The 20132-nt window shown below is 41.9% G+C and overlaps 1 protein-coding gene across 1 annotated transcript in view; it reads left to right on the plus strand.

Annotated features, from left to right (window-relative positions):
* Window positions 1-457: 457 nt before the first annotated feature.
* The window catches only part of ENPEP (glutamyl aminopeptidase), a 63360-nt gene continuing 43685 nt past the window's right edge, over window positions 458-20132 (plus strand). The window contains exons 1-3 of the mRNA XM_077934596.1: window positions 458-1456; window positions 13123-13264; window positions 16025-16156. Of these exons, the coding sequence (XP_077790722.1) occupies window positions 804-1456; window positions 13123-13264; window positions 16025-16156 (927 nt within the window). The 5' untranslated portion in view covers window positions 458-803. The remainder of the gene's footprint in view (window positions 1457-13122; window positions 13265-16024; window positions 16157-20132) is intronic.

Genomic DNA, 20132 nt, shown 5'->3' on the forward strand with positions numbered 1-20132 from the left:
TCAGTGTTTACAGTCTTGAGCAAAAAGATATTTCTTTTATGGCCGAGTGTTCCTTCTTTAAGCACATGGAATAACAGAACCAAGAGGGAGAGGGGGAATAAAAACTCCATGACTCAGAAAGAGGAAACCCAAACATAATGAGACATGTGGTTTTTTTAAGAGAGGGGGAAATAAGGGGGAGAACCATGGGATTTTTCCCCCTTGCACAAATATCTGGGGTGGAAGTTCAAGGAAATCATTGCTCATAAAAGATACCAGGGAGGGGGAAACCACAGGTAGTGACAAAGGTTGAGGTTTCTGAGGAGTTGCACACACCTCTCAGTCTGTGATCTCTCTTTTGGAAAGCTGCTGACCGAGCCTTGGCATTTGATCATCTCCAACTGCTGATTAACACAGCGCTGTTTTATATTTAACTCTGACCAGAGCAGGAGGAGTTGGGGGTGGGGTTGCAACTGCTTATAAGAAGCGTTTGCAGCAGCTACAATGTTCTTCTGTGTTAATTTCCTCTGTCTCCGCTCTCTAGACAAATCCTTCTTTACTGCTCACTTTCCTACGGATAAACTTTCTTTAAAAAAAAAAGAAAGAAGTTAACTTGAGTTTCTGTAGGAGGGAAGTGGCTGGGGAGCGAGGCAGAGAGAACGGAAAAGTAAGTGAGCGAGGGGGTGAGGGAGAGAGAAAACTATTAAACATAAACAGAGCTTGCTAAACCAATAGGTGTGCATATCTTTTTAAAGGCTACAGCACTGTTGTTTTATCAGCCTTTTTAATGTTGGATATATAGCTTTGGTCCAGGGGGAGTGGAGATGCAGAGAATGGATATGGAAGATAAGTCATCCAAAATGTACTGCATGAAGAGCAAACATGTGGCCCTTATTTGTGGCGCGATAGCTGCTGTAGGTTTAATTTTGGGCTTGGCCCTGGGCCTGGGCTTAAAACCGCAGGACTGTCCTTCAGAAGAAAATGGGAAAGTGCCGACTGCATCACCCACTTCAGTGTCAACTGCATCACCCACTGCGAGCCCTGCTCCAAGTGAGACAGATCCATGCCCGGCTGAAAATAATGAAAGTGGAGATTGGAAAAATTTCAGGCTACCCACCTATGTTAGTCCGATTCATTATGACCTGATACTGAAGCCTGAGATGGAAGCGGATCTGTACGAGGGATCAGTCACTATCACCATCCAGTTGGGAAGCCCAACCAGGCACTTGTGGCTTCACCTCCGAGAGACTAAGATTACCAGGATGCCCTTGCTCATGAAATCGTCCGGCCAGTCAATTACCCTAAAGCATTGCTTTGAGTACAAACCACAGGAATATGTGGTGGTAGAGGCAGAAGAAGAGCTGACTCCCACCAGTGGAAATGACGCCTATTTACTGACCATGATGTTCCAAGGCCGTTTAAATGGATCCCTGGTTGGCTTTTATAGAACAACCTACGTGGAAGATGGACAAAACAAGTAAATCTTTCTTTTTTTCAACATATTTCTGCTATTAATTTTTGCTCCAAGTTTCTCTCTGTCTCCCTTCCCCTCTCTCTAATCTTCCTTTTTCTCAACGTAAACTGCATATTTTCAAATGAATTTAGTGAATATTAAGAAAGATGGCAATTGGGTGGTTGGTAGGTAGATTATTTATAATGTCATTCTGAGTTTTGGGGAGAGTTTACCATTTCAACCCATATATACAGAATTCAATGTGCATTTGAATGTGCATTTAAATGTGCTAAGAAAATGAAGACTTTAAGCTCTCTCTAAGTTCATGGACCAGAATCTGTTCCTGATCAGTCTAATTTAATTTAAACACGTCTATTTGAAAGTTGTAAGGAGAGTTCGTTGTATTTTTTGCTATAAATTTCTGCCTTATGTTTACAGAAAGGTGCTCAAAATAATTTTGAAAAAAGCAAAAAGGCTCTCTTTTTATTGCCTGCAAAATATCTGCAGGGACAGACGATAGATCAGGAGTTGAGCACCATCAGCTTTCCGTAGAGAAGATACCAGATTCCACTCTCAATGTCTCTAGGTAGGGCTAGGGAGAGACTCCTTTCCGAAATCCTGGAGAGTCTGTCAGTGTAGACAATAGTCCGCTAGATGAATTCAGTATGTGGCAGCTGTCTATGTTCTATATGCCTGTCTTTATGTATAACAGTTTGGCAGCAATATGGCAGCAGAGTTTGCTGCTGTAAAGTAGCATGCAGAACTGCATCAGAGGCTGGATGGCTGGCATCTTGACTGCTGCTTCCCATCCTCATGACTGCAGCAACTTCAAGAGCGCAGCTGGTGTTTTCAGCTGGACTCTGCTGCAGCATTAGTAGATTCCTACCCATATAGACATAAGGTAAGGTTACCAGATTTTTCAATGAATCCAGGGACATTTTAATTAAATACATGCATACGTACATAAAAATACATACATACATACTACACGTTCAGGACGTTGATGCTGCAGCAATGGCAGTAGCAGAGGGGCAGCCGCTGCCTTGACCTCAACCGCCATGTTTTCCCTTCCTCTGAGTCTTCCTGTCTCCTTTCTCCATGAGCCTGGGCAGCCCCTGCATTGTTGGTTCTTCGGTGGTGGTGGTGGGGAAGCTGTGAGATCTCAGGCATGGAAGGCAGAGAAGGAGGGCCGAGGGCGGCAGTGGCGGTGAGGCTCAGACAGTGTGAAGCCTCCCTTCCCATCGGAGCAGCCCCAATCCTATTCCTACTTGTGTGCAAGCAGGAGGGGGCAGGGATCTCTCAGGCAGCGTGATGCCTCCCTTCCCACTGAAGAAGCCCCAATTCCATTCCCACTTGCCTGCAAGCGGGAGGGGGCGGGGATCCCTCAGCTGGGAAGGGAGGCTTCCCGTTGCCTAACTGAGAGATCCCTGCCCCCTTCTGCTTGCACGCAAGCTCTGATAGGCAGCGTGAAGTCTCCCTTCACAGCTGAGAGACCCCTGCCCCGCTCCTGCTTGCACGCAAGTAGGAGTTGGGAGGCTGCTCCTATAGGCAGCATGAAGCCTCCCTTCACAGCTTAGTTGGTGGGGTCAGGGAAGGTGGAGGCAGCCCGAAAGCTGTATCTTAGAGCCCCTGCACCACCATCATATGGGGACTTCGAGCAGCTCCTGAAGCCAGCCAGAGCCTACTGCTCTGGGCTGCTAAGACTGCTGCTGTTGCGTTTCCTGGGGACATTAGATCACATTCCCAGGGACATTAGATGAAATCCGGGGACATTCCAGGGATGGAATTTGTCTGGGGACTTATTCGTAAACCCAGGGACTGTCCCCGGGAAATGGGTAACCCTAACATAAGAGCCCTGTCAGATCTGATCCAAAGCCCATCTAGTCCATCATCCTGTGGACAGTGGCCAAGCAGATGCTTATGGGAAACTCTGAAACAGAACTTGAGTGTGACAGCACTCCTCCTGCTTAGTACTCCTTGGCAACTGGTATTCAGAGGCATGCTGTCTCTGATACCAGAAGCAGGACACCGCAGTCATGGCCAAAAGCCATTGTTAGCCTTATCCTCCATGAATTTGTCAAATCACCTTTTAAAGCTGTCCGAGTTAGTGACTATTGTTACATCCTGCAGTAACAAACTCCTTAGTTTAGCTTAGTAAAGAACTATTTCCTTTCAACAGTCCAACATTCAGCTTCATTGGATGACCCTGGGTTCTCTTATTATGAAAAACTTCTATCCACTTCCAACACACAGTACATAATTTTACATACCTCTATCCTGCCCAGCTCTTATCCGTCTAAATGGAAACATGCAAACTGTTGTAACCTTTACTCATAGGGGAGCTCAAGCCCCTTGATCATTTTGGATGCGCTTTTCTGAACTACATGTGCTTAAAGTTAGAAGCTGTGTTCTACATCGACTTCCTTTTGTGCTGACAATGGGACCTGTATATTGAATTGAGTGCGTAGTTCTTACTTCCTTTCACTGCTTGTTATTGAATCTCCTGGCCACATAGCCTAGTCCAAAATCTCATCCGTTAGACATTCTACATTCATGTTTTCTGTATAGCAAATGTATCCAGTTCAGGCCATGCAAAATATTAGCACCTCCTTCATGGTAGGTGATCTCAGGTCCAGGACCCTAATATGGCCCACCAGCCCTCTCAGTCTGGCCCTTGGAACTCTTCCCTTGATCTTGCTTTGCACTCTGAGTGCCTGGCTGGAATTTATCACTGAACTTTGATAATGCTTTTCGCTTGTCTGAATGCAAGACAGAGGGGAGTGTGTGAGTGTGTGTAATAATCAGCCTATGGTCTTCAGAAGCTTACTGTTAAAATAATGTGCCTCTCGGGCTGAACAATTTGAATTTTGTGGGGAAGGGATGCTGCTCAGAGGAAGAGCATTTGCTTTGCATACAGAAGGTACTAGAGATGGGTGATATCAGCTTTTCAACATCTCTGTGTATCACAACCCAGACATCGCAATATAGTGATACATCACGATGTTGAAAAGTGGAGGAAAGAACAGGCTGCATTGGGCCTGGTGCTGCGAGGCACTGGGGTGAAACCACCTAAGCTCCCTCCTCCACCAATGCCCGGGCGACAAGGGAGGAACAAGCTCCATTGGCCATGGCACCTTTCAGGTCCAGGGCCAATGGAGCTTGTTCCTCCATGTGCTGGGCACTGGTAACGGAGGGAGTCACCAGCACCTGTGGTGTTGAGGGGAAAAACAAGTTGCATCGGCTCTGGCACCTCGTGTCTCATTCCTCCCTCAGCTTGAGGGCCAAAGTGTGATGGTGGGCCATTGTGCTCTGGCCTTCAAACTGGTCCTGGGTGATGTATCAATACTAGAAGGTACTAACTGTAATTGCTGGCATTTCCAGACAGGACTGAGAGAGGCTCTTGCCTGAAATCCTGGAGAGGGTAGACAAAGGTAAAAGTAAACAGGTAAAGGACCTGTAGACAGTTAAGTCCAGTCAAAGGCGACTATGGGGTTGTGGCGCTCATCTCGCTTTCAGGCCGAGGGAGCCAGTGTTGTCCACAGACAGCTTTCCAGGTCATGTGGCCAGCATGACTAAACCGCTTCTGGTGCAACGGAACACCATAACAGAAACCAGAGTGTGTGGAAACACCGTTTACCTTCCTGCCACAGCAGTACCTATTTATCTACTTGCACTGGCATGCTTTCGAAATGCTAGGTTGGCAGGAGCTGGGACAGAGCAACGGGAGCTCACTCCGTTGTGGGGATTTGAACCACCGACCTTCCAATCGGCAAGCCCAAGAGGCTCACATCCCTCGAGGGTAGACAACACTGAGCTAGATGGACCATTGGTCTGACTTGATATAAGGCCTCTTCCTATGTTCCCAAAAGGGTCCACACCATTGATCTACCTTATTCCAGAAGCTTAGTCCTCCATAATGTATTATGCCTTCAGTGAAGCTCTAGAAGTGCAGTATAGAGATCCCCATCCAATAAATGCAACACTTCAGTGCTGTTTATAAGTTTTGTCACCATCAATTTGATTTGATTATTTAATTTATATACTACTTAATATATTTAAAATATCCCTAAGCGGTGTACAAAAAAGAAGAAGCAACAATAGACAACTGAAACAAAATATTACAAAAATACAGTTACTTATAAAAATGTTGCATTAATACAAAGTTACTAATGCATAAGGCTGCACACTTTCCTGAACACACTTTCATAGGAGTAAGCCCCATAGAACACAGGGAGACAGCATAGAATGGCGCTGTAAATCTTGGACCCAGCCCCATGCTATATTAAAATCAGAGTAGCATCAGGGTGAATCATTTTGCTAGCCTAAGAACCAGATGTATCTGAGTGAGATTTTGACCTTTACTCCCCCATCTGCTTTGAATTATAGGTAGGCAAGCCTGAAGACAGGAGAATGAGTATGATTGGAGATATTTCTGTTCCCTATTGTCAAAGCCAAAAGTGCACCAACCAGAAACAAAGTCAGGTTTAGCGCTCCATGCCCTTATTTAGGTAGACAAGAGATATACTGCCTGTTCTGGCCTTCCTTTGTACGAGACTCTAATTGATGTTTCAGAATGATGCATCTTGATCATATCTTGTAAATAGCTATTTGGCAGCACCATTTTACTGACAGAAATGAGAGCTCATCAGGCAATGTGTAGACTCCAGGCTTGACATTTTCAGTCTTCCCTGAGAACTGCAGTTCTGTGAGAGTTTAGGATATCTAACAGATCATTCTGAATAGAAAAAGCAGAATAACTCCGTGACACCAACGTAAGACACCAAGGTCAGTTCCGGCACCTCGTTTTCTGGAAAAATAGCACTGACCTTAATAATCACCCTTTTTCAATACAGTCCCCGCAAAGTATGAATTTATCTGGAAGTACTTTTAACTAGTACTTTCCCTGCTTGTTTTCTTCATCCATGACTTACCTCATTTGTCCATTTGTCCATTCCCCCCCTTATCCTTTTCCTTACAATTAGATATTAATGTTTTCACTCTTTATATATGGGTGGGATTTTGTTTGTTATTATGTCACATATTATTGTGCTTTTTAATGTTAAAAACTCCCCAGGGGTCCTTAAATGAAGGGCAGTATATACCGTAATTGTACATTCTATGTTTCTGCTATTTTCTCCCTCTTTTGTATACTTACCATATCCATGATGTGTATATTTATTTTTTATAAAGATGCATACCCATTGAATTAAAAAGAAGCTTTTAAAGAAACCAGTTCCCAGGATTATTTGGGGAAGTCCATGTCTGTTAAAGTGGTATAAGGGTGCTTTAAATGGATGGTGAGCTTTAAAGTAAGAAATGGCAATCAGAATGCGAATTGGCATACCCTGAAACAGAGGTGGATAGACAAAGGGATTCAGCAAACAGGGTTTTTTTTGAAAGCGGGGTTTGTTTTATGTAACAGATGACTGACTCATAGCAAGCACATCTTGAAACACTCCCCATCTGTGTCTTCAGTCAATCTGTCTGCAGAATGCTGAATTTAGATGCCATTCAGGAAAACGAGGTGGGTGGGTGGGGGCCACCTATATCAATGGACATTGAATTAATACTCCTTGGCAAATTTCCCCAACCAACCCTCTTACTGACAGGTAACTAGGTCCCAACTTGATACGAGAATTAGCAGGATATAATAGCAGGTGGCAGCAGCAGAAGACACATCCTTATTTCAAAAGAAATCTGCTGAGGAGGTGGCAGCTATGGATACAAATGATTGAGGTGAAAAACAAGCTAGCCATTCATTGATATCAGTTTTCCCTTTGAAATGACTTGGGGGATGTATTTTCAATATCAGTTGGGCTAATTTCTCCCCCCACCCAATGTGTACTTCAGCTTTGTTCATCCCATATTTCTGAGTCCTTTTCTTTTTAATGCATGATCTCCCCAGCAAGCTCTCTGCAGCGCTACCATACTGCAAATAGCCAACAATTTAAAGTGCATGGCTTTCCGCAAAGAATATTGGGAACTGTACTTGTACCTTGCACAGAGCTACAGTTCCCAGCACCCTTAACAAACTAAAGCTCCCAGGATGATTTGGGGAAAGTAATGTGGTTTAACGGTGCTTTAACTGTGCGTTTAAAGCCAAAATTGGATTGCCTTCTATAATAGGCTGACAATTTCACTGAAAATATGTGTTTGGCCAATTTTTTTTAAAGGCAATTCATCACAGCTTCGGTCATGTTTTATTTTGGGAACAACAGCTGGAAGCAGTCACAGATGCACGTAAATATTCAGTGTCTTTACACGTTTCTTGCTTCTGGTTCTCATTTGTAAGGCCTAGACACTATAATGCAAATGATGGCAGGGGGCAGGACAAGCCTTGAAGAAAAGGCAGAGTTTTATTGTAACACAACATAATGCATTTTGAAAGCAAATATTTCATCTTCTATTGCCATTTTCTCAATACAAAGAGAACACAGCGTCTAATTATTATTATTTATAAAGCCCTTAACAAATACTGTACAACCTAGAGATCTTTTTACTGTTCCCATTGGGCATCATCTAATGGGCAGTTATTCTGCATTCACTGAAATGAATAAGAGCTATTTGCAAACATGCTTTTGCATTGCTCCCATTCATTTCTATGGGTCTTGCACCTAGGGATGGGTGAACGCCTGGTTTTTCTGTTCTTCAGTACATTCTGATTTAAAGAAATCAAAGTCTACATGAACATTCATATGCATTTTATCGCTCATGTCTCCTAATATACATATTTTCTGCAAAATTTGGCCTAGTATAGGCATCTTTGCAGAAGAATGTATATTATTTTCACTAATATACACATTTTGGTATACATTCTTTGACTGAAGAACTACATCACAAAATCTGGAGACGTGGCAAATTTAAGGGATGGGCCTTAGCTCAAGGGTAGACCAATGAGTCTGACTCAGTGAGTATTACACAATACTGGGCAAATGACATTAAATACTTGGTTTCCTATTGTTATCAAATGAGCCCCATCAACCGGGGGAATGACCAAGATGTTCCTGCAGAACTCAGCAGATTTTTCCTCCATCCTTCCTTGCACCTTTTAAGTCCATAATGAAACAAGACAGACCAGCTGTATGGTCAGTTGTCACATTATAGATAAGTCATCAGGTTCCATTCTTACTGGTACAGTGGTGCCTCGCAAGACGAAATTAATTTGTTCCGTGAGTTTTGTCATCTTGCGATTTTTTCGTCTTGCGAAGCACGGTGTCGGGAAAGTTTTGGAAAAGCTTCAAAAATCACCAAAGTCTTTAAAAACCTCAAAAAAGGCTACCACACCGCGTTCTATGAGTTGCTCCTTGAAGTCAAGTCGCAACTGTATTAATGGTGTTAAGAAAAAGGAAACAAACTTGCAAGACGTTTCCGTCTTGCGAAGCAAGCCCATAGGGAAAATCGTCTTGCGAAGCAGCTCAAAAAACAAAAAACCCTTTCGTCTAGCGAGTTTTTTGTCTTGCGAGGCATTCGTCTTGCGAGGTACCACTGTAGTGGAATGCAAGGGTCAAAGAACCTCAGAAGAGGGAGTCCCACACCCTCTAACATTTCTCCGATGAAAATAGGGACGTCCCATTCCATAATGGTAATTGTACTATTTATACCCCACACATCTTATTGGGTTGCCCCAGCACTCTGGCAACTTTCAACATATATAAACACATAATAAAACATAATACCACATTAAACATTTAAAAAACCTTCTCTATACAGGATTGCCTTCAGATGGCTTGGCAGCTGGATAACTCCATACCCTCCAACATTTCTCAAATGAAAATCAGGACACCCTAAGGAAAAATGGGACATTCTGGGATCAAATCAGAAACCAGGATGGCTTCTCTAAATCAAGGATGTCCCTGGAAAAAAGGGACACTTGGAGGGTCTTGAGTCCTGCTTCAAAAGCAATCGCTTATAAAATCTCACCATTTAAGGAAGCTGCCGGCATAATACTGGAGCATTCTGTAAACCTACAAAGAAGAGAAAGGAGCAATAAATAACTGAAACACCATTATGGCATGGGTGAAGATGTGTGCTGTTGCTTCTGTGATTAAGAATTTACTGTATTTATGCTGTCAAATTGTAAGCATCTATATAAATAGAACATGATGTAAGCAATACCTAAACTAGTTGCAGTAAATTTAAATAATCTTAAATAAATGCAATTTCTCATGAGAATAATGTTTCACTAGTTCAACAGTTAATTGACAAAAGCCATCTTGCTGAAAATATTGTTGTGAGAGGGAGTAGTTACGCTGTATGCCTGAGCCCCTACTAATTCCTTGATCCAGCAAGGATTCAGTTGTTGGAACAGCCAGGCCAACTTCTTGGTGACATAATAGCCCCCATTTTGGGGTCATTACGGTGACAAAGGAAGTGGTTCTGTGCCAGAGGACAAACGGATGGGCCCCCCTCCCTCAACTGGCTGGTAGTTAGAAAAACAGAAGCCAGAGCTAGAGTGTGTCAGCTAGAAACAGGCTGTAGTAGGCAGAAGACTAAGATTTCTGTTTGAATCTGAGGATGTGGCTGTGGGACCTTCTGGGCTGCTAATGTTGTGAGCCCCTCCATCATTGGCTCACATTGTATATGTGTGTGTAAATAAACCACATATGCTAAAGATGCCACTGTCTCTGCTGTCCCTCATTCCAAGGAAACCGAACCCTGGGTAAGCGCCTTGAACCACTGAAGATTGGGGTGACATGCAACAATATATTTGCTTTTTAGTCTGCCTTCTTCAAAGTACAGTTGTACTTTGGAAGTCCATTCGACTTCCAAAATGTTTGAAAACCAAATCGCAGCTTCTGATTGGCTGCAGAAAGCTCCTGCAGCCAATTAGAAGCCACAGAAGCCCTGTAGGACATTTGGATTCAAAAAATTGTTCACAGACTGGAACAATCACTTCCAGGTTTGTGACATTCGGGAGCCAAAACGTTTGGGAACTAAGCTGTTCAAAAACCAAGGTAGGACTGTATAGTCTTTCTGAGAAGATTTTCAACGCATGTAGAATATTTGCATATTTCCCTTTCTGTAGGTGCAGAGAGAGGTCTGACCTTAAAGTTTGTACAGCCCATTTTTATGCCCACATTTTTTTTAAAAGAAACAACCCCATTTACTTAGTATCTCACTAATTCTTCAGATCTGAATGTACCATTATAAGTTCTTTATGATCAGTTAAGCATTTAGGGAGTCCTAGGAAAATGCCAAGGACACTAGGACATTGACAAATTGACTGACGAGATAACTTATAGATCTTCAGGAATGTTACAAGCTATGTTCCTTCACTCTTAATTACTTCTTGTTTTTGCTTTATTTCTTTTTTAAAAGAAGGGGGAGACTACTTTTATGTAGCTCAAACGTATCTACAGAAGTGTGGTTGGAAAGCTACCAGCATTCTGAATTAATTGAAGAGACAACTTAGTTGTGTTCTCCCATCAATCACGCTCCATCCTTGAATGCTATGTTGATAAGAAGAGCTTGATTCCATTTAGGGAGCAGATATTTTATGTAAACCTTGGCAACAATTTTAATGACCCTATTTTCCTCAGTCATTTATATCCCAGGCAGGTAAGATGTTCTGGTACCAGCTGTTAAGGCAAATATCACATATCACTATATCAATTTATAGCAATGGTGTTCCACAGCCATTTATTTTGCTGCATCCTATCAGTATTCAGATCACCAAGATTGTCATTATACTCTTGTCCATGAACAACGAAAGGCAGATGTGCAAGGTTATCTCAGAGTGATCAATGTCCCTGTTATGAATGTGCTGCTTTCAGCTAGCATTTGACAAGCTGCTTAAAGCTATCTATCACAGGTGTGTATGCACAGAAGAGGAGGGATGGGGGACTGCAGTCTTTCTGGTGATGAGACTCAATATGGGCCAAAACAGTGGAGGTTCATTTGGTAGTCGACATGGGGACATTCATATGACTGAATGGGTTTGCTGAAAATGTGTGCATTGTGCCTCTGAATATCAGTTGCAGGGAATTGCAGTTGGGCAGAGTGCTCTTGTGCTTGCAGGCTTCTCAGAGGCATCTGGTCAGCCACTATAAGACCAGGATGCTGGACTAGATGGGCCATTGGCCTGATCCAATTGGCTCCTCTTAGGTTCTTCATCCATGATACATCCAGCAGTTTGCCCAGCCCATATTTACCAAATGTGAAATTGTGTGTTTACCTGTAGCGGTATAGTGTTAGGTTTTATTCTTTAAACTATGATTTTAAGTGATGTTTATAACAATGAGGACTTAAATTTATATTCATGTGATTTGAGTTTTACTGTTATTTCTTGTTGTTTTAAACATTCCTGCCCTGGGACCATATGGTGATGGGCAGGTTAAAAATGCCACAAATTAATAAATGTGAGCATAAAGTTTTGGATGTGGAGGGAGCTGTGAGGTGGTAGGTGTGTGGTAAGTAGCAAGCCGGGTGCAAACAAATGTTTAAGCATACACAGAATTTTGCATGGGTCCAAATTCACCATCTCAAAACATTAATTTGGTTGGCCCATTCAGTCACAGCTGGGAAGAGATTTTATTATTATTATTATTATTATTCAATTTGCATTTGAATGTGAACCTAACTAACCCATGCTTCCCTAAACCACAGAAGTCAAACCAAATCTTCCCCCATTCTTAAAAAAAAAGTACTTCTTTGAATTTTGCAATGCTATTCTCCAACCAAAACAATGTGTTCAAAATAAGTGTGTTAGGAGAAAGTGTGCATAAAATATATTGGTAAAAATAATAAAGAAAAATGTAATCCTTCGGGGGGGGGACTTGCAAAAATGTGCGTATTTTTTCCAGAATTGCACACAAAAATGTGTATATGAGAAAAAATGTGCAGTTAGATGCTTACGAATTTTCATACTTATTGTGGAGAATTGCAAACTGATGTGGAAATGGGGTGAGCTGAGTTTAAGATTGAAGAAACGAGAAACTTAAGAGATGCTGAAATACTGTATGTTAGTTTCATCCATCCCTGGTCACAGCAAACCTATGGATCATGTCATCATAGTTTTATCTAGGCCTTTGCAACTGAGCCAAATGCAGTCAATACCTATTTTCCTGGCTGACTGGGAATAAATAAACAAGGCATTTGTCAAGCACCATAAGGGCTTTTTGGCTGTATTTGGCTTGTGGGTTCACAGGTTATGCAGGATAATTACACTTTCAAGCTTTACTTTGTCTTAAGACTATTTTTTATTTGTTTTTATTTCATGAAATTTATACACCACTTTGTTTAAAAAAAAATACATGCAATTTTGTAAATTGTTCAAAACATAAAACCAGCAGTAAACTAAAAACAGACTAAAGCATACATCCACATTCTACACATCTGAATAGGCTCGTCTAAGCAAAAATGCTTTTAGCAGATACCAAAAAGAGTACAGTGAAGGTGCCTGCCTCATGTCAACAGGCAAGGAGTTCCACAGTGTAGGTGCTGCCAGACTAAAAGATTGGTTTATTACAAATGCAGAACCAGTATTATGTGGTACCCATAGCAGTTCTGCAGATTGAGGTGGTCGAGCAGGCATATATTGGGTAAGGTGATCCCACAGGTTATGATATGAGCCATAGGAGAAAGATTATCCCATTTCTTTCATATGAAAAATTCCTTTTACTGCTTTCATACTTGGTCTAATTATTTATTTGCGAATAATGGTTTGATGTCACTGTCGTTTCTTTCCAAAGGAGTATAGCAGCCACTGATCATGAGCCAACAGATGCACGGAAATCATTTCCTTGCTTTGATGAACCTAACATAAAGGCAACTTATAATATATCCATTTTCCATGAAGACACATATGAAGCTCTATCAAACATGCCAGTGGAGGTATGCATTCTACCATCTATGTCTATATGCGCATATGATACATGAAACCTGGTGGCATTGATCAGCAAATCACATGGCCTGTTGGTGCAGACATTAGTATTCTCTAAAAATGACTTTGGAGTAGGTGGGTTGTAGTCTGTTAGAGGAATTCATATCAAAGTTAGTGGGCATTAAGAGCAAAACATTTGGCATTATGAAATATATTCCTTTTTTTGTTAAACCATAGATGCGGATGTTTGTCAAAATCCTTTCCTAGGCAAAGGTCATAGGTTCACAAATGGTTATATTTAGTTCCTTTGGCTTAAATTCCAAATCTTCTATGGAAGTCAATGGCGTAAGTTCTCTGCCTCTGGGATTTGCAGCGGAAAATGATTTTATGGATCTTGGCCAAAAGAATGTCCAGTGAATAGCCTAGTTGAAAGTCAAAGCCAACACATAACTTTGAATGAATAGTTTCTAAATTTCCAAATTAAGTGCACAATTAAAATGCAAATTCCAGCCCAGCAAACTTCTGGCTAAAGACATTTCCCAAGTTAGTTCACATAAACATCAGCTTTAGTACAAAGTTCTAGAAACTTTGTATTACTGTTAGCAGAAGTCAAAGACGAAATACGCAAAATTCATACCATATCAATATCTTTTAAATATTTCTGTTAAGGTAAAATGTCCTGTTTATGATATGGGGCTTTGAGATGCCACAGTGAAAATGCCCAGAATCCATCCCATTTATTTCCTTGGGATTTTAGAGCACATAATTATGAACTGGATTCTGCCCATCGGTTTATGATTGCCATACAGCTCCCACTGTTTTAATTTGTGGTTGAAAAATTGGTAGCTATTGCAGTATTTTCTTCTACACAGTAATAAACATAACTGACCTGACATATGCAAAGTTAGCCTATAGATTAGGGTTGCCATACATCTGGGAATTCCTGGACATGTCCTCTTTGGTGGGGTCCTAAATGCCCACCTGGGGGAAAATTTACATTTTAAAGCAAATGTAAAATTGCCCTGAAAAAGCTCAACAACTTTTTGTGTCCAGATTTTCACCTCTTGAAATATGGCAACCCTACTATAGATAACCTTACCACATTTCCTCCACACTACGTATTTTGTGTTTTAAGGGAGTCAGTGATTGTCTAGAAATAATGTTACTGATTGCAATGTTTTCTCTCAAATCTACCCAAAATATTAAAATATACATTTGAACTGTGAAGCCCAATCCTCAACAGCAGTTGTCTACAGTGAAGTTGTGGCTTCTGATGCGTAGATGTGAAAGTTGCACCAAAAAGCTTTGAAGTAAAACTGTACAATAAGTTTCTAGTAATTTCAGTGAACCCTCAAAAAATTCCCATTTATCAGTTTGCAAACACTGGAATATTTCTGGGCTAAGGTTGCAATCCTAACCCCTCTTGCCAAGGAGTGGGCCCCACTACGTTCGATACAACTTACTTAAATAGGCATGGTTAAGTTTCTGCTTTTAGCTATGTATTCCAGTACAAGAGTAGACCTTTTCATGCATTACTCCTTTGTATGACACTGCCTGCCAATGACCACATATTTGGATTTGATATCCCGCTTTATCACTACCCGAAGGAGTCTCAAAGCGGCTAACATTCTCCTTTTCCTTCCTCCCCCACAACAAACACTCTGTGAGGTGAGTGGGGCTGAGAGACTTCAGAGAAGTGTGACTAGCCCAAGGTCACCCAGCAACTGCATGTGGAGGAGCGGAGACGCGAACCCGGTTCCCCAGATTACGAATCTACTGCTCTTAACCACTACACCACACTGGCTCTCATATTGAGCATGGTTCTCTTATGAAGAGGTTCTTATACACCTCACTCAGTGTGCTGTCATTAGATGGTTGAGGTAGCACACTGATGGAGAATTGGGGGTGAAAAGGATAGCTTCCCCTGGCTATAAACTGGGAGTGCCTGACACATGAGTAACGTGTGAGTTAGGGATGAGGAAGAAATTCAATTCAGTTCACATTTCAAGGTGAACCTACCTAATTCGCACATTCTGAAACAATATGCAGATTGAAGCACAGCCAGCCTTCAAAATTCGCACATCTCTGAATGTTGCAATGCAATTCTTCAGCCAAATGATGTGTTCCAAAATACACATACTGGGGTGAAATGTTGTTAAAAATGCATATTAGTGAAAATAACATACAAAAATGTTGTGTGCTATTAGGAAAATATGCTTTGCAGAAATGTATATGTTAGGTAAAACTGCATACAAATATATGTATATTGGGAGAAATTTGGACTAACCTGCTGATTAATTTTTATGAGGACCTTATTTTTATTTTTTTTAAAAAAAGAATTATTCTGGTTATGCGGAGAACTGAATTTAAGATTGGAGAAATGAGAAGCTGAGAGAACTGAAATTGACAGATTTGCCCATCGCTAGTGTGAACAGGGCTGATAACTGTTATGACATCTTGTGTTTTCCTCAGAAGTAACTTCATGAGGGCAGTACATTATTTACCTTCTAGTGACATACTATGCCTTCTTGGCGATTAGGAGAGTGTGCCTTTAGAAAGAGGTGGTATTATATATTTATTATAATAGTAATAAAGCATTAACACTGAAAAGGGCACATTGTACGTGTAACCAAAGTAATAATACAGTAACAACAACAACAACAACTTTCCTGCTCCCATTCTGTACATAAAGATAATTATTTGTCTTGGGAAAGTTATTTACTTGTAAACAATGCTTCATTGTGATTATTTTTTCCTCGCTTTCCCCACAGCAAAAACGTTCGCTGGGCAACGGCTGGACTGTAACGACATTCCAAAAGTCCGTTCCAATGAGCACCTACTTAGTGGCTTGGGCTGTACACCAATTTAAGTTTATAGAAAAAATATCAGCCCGAGGAATTCCTGTAAGTCCTGTGCTAATTCTTATCAAATTTATGCAATGTTTCTTGATGATTTTTGCTTTGCGAACTGGAAACAAGCCCTCCTCCAGTTATGGATATTGTGAAAAAGGATAGAAACACTATCTATCCTTTTGATGTTTTAAACACTATCTACTATTTTGATGTTTTAAAAACATCAAAATCCTTTGGTCTAGGTTGAACATGCTGGCCTTATTTTAGCTATAGTTCATTGAAACAATGGGATGTACAGTGGTACCTCGGGTTACATACGCTTCAGGTTACAGATTCTGCTAACCCAGAAATAGTACCTCGGGTTAAGAACTTTGCTTCAGGATAAGAACAGATATTGTGCTCTGGCGGCGCGGCAGCAGCAGGAGGCCCCATTAGCTAAAGTGGTACTTCAGGTTAAGAACAGTTTCAGGTTAAGAACGGACCTCCGGAACGAATCAAGTACTTAACCTGAGGTACCACTGTAACTGAATTTGTTTAATTAAGGCTGTGTACATACCATACCTTTAAGGGACCTTTAAGGGACATAAAGAATCCTGGGAACTGTAGTTTGTTAAGTGTGCTGGGAATTACAGCCCTGTGGGGAATAAATGACAATTCCCAGAATTCCTCAAATGTATGCCATGTATGCAGCCTAAATCAATGGGATTTAACTTAGTTGTCATCAACTGAGCCACGGATTTTGATGTGACTTAGCAGTGTAGCACTCAGTGTCTACTCAGGAGTAAGTTACACTATGTGAAATCGGGACATATTGTCAGATAAGTGTTCATAGGATGGCAGCCAAGATCTCTTTTCAGACATTCCCCTCCATATGGAGAATGAATCCATGCAAAAGGGAGAAGGATCACACGGCTCGCTGTGGTTTTCCAGGCATCCCTTTGTCAGACCTCGGGTGGTCTTTGTGTGGCTCTGTGTGCAGAGATCATGGGTGGTATGAGCAGGATGCAGCAGCTTCAGGAGTGGGGCCAGGAACATAATCCCTCTTTCTCCTCCACACGTTTAAGCATGAAGGAGAAAATCTGAGAAACATTTTGGTCAGATCTAAATTTAGCTGAAACTCGGCCAGTCTTCATATTGTCAGTCCCCCATGGGGGGATTATTAAATGCAGAAGAGCAAAAGAAATGCTTGACTAGACCAGACCAAAGGTCTGTCTCCAATAGTCCAATGTTCTGTCTCTGATAATAGCCAAGCTGGATGTCCCATGGTGATGGTAATTTAGGGAAAAGACATAGCTCAGTGTTACAGCATCAGTTTTCCATATAGAAGGTCCCAGATTCAATCTCTGGCCTCTCCAGGTATGGCTTTCTCAGAGAGGTTTAGCTCTCAACCCCACCTCACAGAGACCTTTGGAAATTGTAGTTCTGAGAAGGGTATAAGGTAAAGGGACCCCTGACCATTAAGTCCAGTCATGGCCGACTCTGGGGTTGCAGCGCTCATCTCGCTTTATTGGCTGAGGGAGCCGGCGTACAGCTTCTGGGTCATGTGGCGAACCAGAGCAGCGCACGAAAATGCCGTTTACCTTCCCGTCAGAGCGGTACCTATTTATCTACTTGCACTTTGACGTGCTTTCGAACTACTAGCTTGGCAGGAGCTGGGACCGATCAACGGGAGCTCACCCCGTTGCGGGGATTCGAACCGTCGACCTTCTGATTGGCAAGTCCTAGGCTCTGTGGTTTAACCCACAGTGCCATAGGAGCCTCCTCATACAGTAACTCTCCATACCCTTAACAAACCACAGCTCCCAAAATTCTTTGGGGGATGCCATGACTGCTTTAGATGGTATCATAGAATCTATTAACCTGTGGCAAGACTCCTGTTAATTGTAATGTTTCATTTGACTAGCTTAGCTCTCCTGCCAGGAATATAGCTGGCTAAGCTTCTCTACCAAGTTACTAAACTTGTATGCCTCCAATTCCTTATCTGAAAATAAGGGCATTTTATTTACTGCATCATTTCACCGATCTGCAATTTCCTCCACATCTCTAGGGACCTCTCCCTGAAGACTTAGTAAATATTTCATAGCTCTCAAACAGTGTCATTCTATAATGTTTTTTATGCTACATTTTTGAAAAAGATAGCGGAAGTCGAGCTGCCATTCATCCAAGGAAGTGAACATAGTGATCAAATAGCCTTAATTCCCCTCCTCATGGTGTTTGTGTATTAATTGCTCATTTAAAAATAGAGGCAAAGGGTCACCCAGTCAATAGGGGGGGAGGGTGCAATTCATGGGATTAATAGCAGCTGTCAGATGCTTCGTTCCTCATGTTTTTAGCATTAGTATTATCTGGCCCAAACACTCAAACACAGTTTTGGGGGGAAAAAGTCTCTGTGAAATTAGAATGTCTTTGGGGCTTTTGGAAAATACAGGCGGAGAAAAACTTGGACGGAAACTTCAGCCAATAATTAGCCTTTTAGCATAATGTTCTAATAGTCACCTTATAAACTAACACATTTATTATGGCCTAAGCTTTCATGGACTCAAGTCTGCTTCATCGGAGGCACAAAGTGAAATAGTAGTTGGCAGGAATGTAAAATAGAAGAATGTGAGGTAGGAGCTGAATGGCTGTGAGATGCAAAAATTAAAGTCAGTGATAATTAGAGTTTAAGTATGTCAACAGCAGAGCCGATCCACCCATGAGACAAGGTGCGGCTACTGCCTTGGGCAGCAGGATCCACAGAGGCATCAGATGCGGCCTCCAGGGAATGCATCACCCTCTACTGCTGCTGCTGTGCTAGCAGCAATGGCTGCAGCTGCAGTACTTGGAGGCTAGATCTGTCACCTCCTTGGCACCTGATGTGATTCAGAGCAGGCCCCTTTCCCCCAATAATGGTCTTTGATTCCCACACCAACCATTGGGTAAGGTTGATTTTATTTCCCCTGCCTTGTTCACAATGTAGAGCTTCACTCACCCCCTTATTCCCAATGTAGTTTTTCATTCCCACCTTGTCCTTCATGCAGATCTTCACTCACTCCTTCTTCCCTGCTGGGGTGTGTACAATTTTTGTGGTTTGCCTCAAGTGCCAAAATTTCTTGGGCCAGCGCAGGTTAACATGCACATCTTTAACCTTTTAGCAGGTTATTTGTAATCCAGCTATTTCACATTACATTTTTGCGTCGGAGTTCTTTGTTTTCGTTCTGGAACTACCGTATTTTTCTGTGTATAAGACTAGTTTTTCCCCCTAATAAATTATGTAAAAAATTAGGGGGTGTCTTATTCACAGATAGTGCCAAGGCCATTTTCTTAAATCTGAGTCCCCCAAAATAGGGGGCATCTTATAGATGGGTAAATATGGCAAAATTAGTTTACCAATACCAGGATATATCTGCTAACTGTGCCTGTTTCTTGCAAATGGTTCCCTGCACCACTGTGGGTGTTAAGGCAATTATTTATTGCATTTGTATCCCAACTTTTTCTTTACAAGAAGCTCAAGGGGGCAGCCCAAGCCGCTGCTAGCCCAAGCCGGGGAAAGAGCTCCGCAAGCACAGGCGTGGGCACATTGCGACGCCACTGCACCCACACTTCTCTTTCCCCAGCTCGGGCTGGCAGAGGCCACAGTGGCCCAAGCCCCACCAAACCTCCAAAATCCAGACATTTCCCTTAAAATTTAAAAATCTGCCCAGATGGGCATGTTGACCCCCCAAAAGAGGACATGTCCAGGTTTCCCTGGACATATGGCAACCCTAATACATGGTTATGCATGCCCAAGTGGGGTTTGAACCCTGTTCTTCCAGGTCCTACTCCAACTGCTACGCCACACTGGTTTTCAACAGTTATCACAAATGTGCTACTGCAAAAAGTTAAGCATGTGCCTATTAGAGAGAGAGGGGGGTATATATTGTTATATTTACAACAATTAATATAGCAATTATTATAACTCCTCCCTACCTGCCTGCTCACCCCTCTGATCTCCCACTATTTCAAGCCTCATTTTTTCAAAGAACACATTTCTTTCCTATTTCTACAT

Source organism: Podarcis muralis, chromosome 9 (genome assembly GCF_964188315.1).
Source record: "Podarcis muralis chromosome 9, rPodMur119.hap1.1, whole genome shotgun sequence".
In the NCBI taxonomy this organism is placed as follows: domain Eukaryota; kingdom Metazoa; phylum Chordata; class Lepidosauria; order Squamata; family Lacertidae; genus Podarcis; species Podarcis muralis.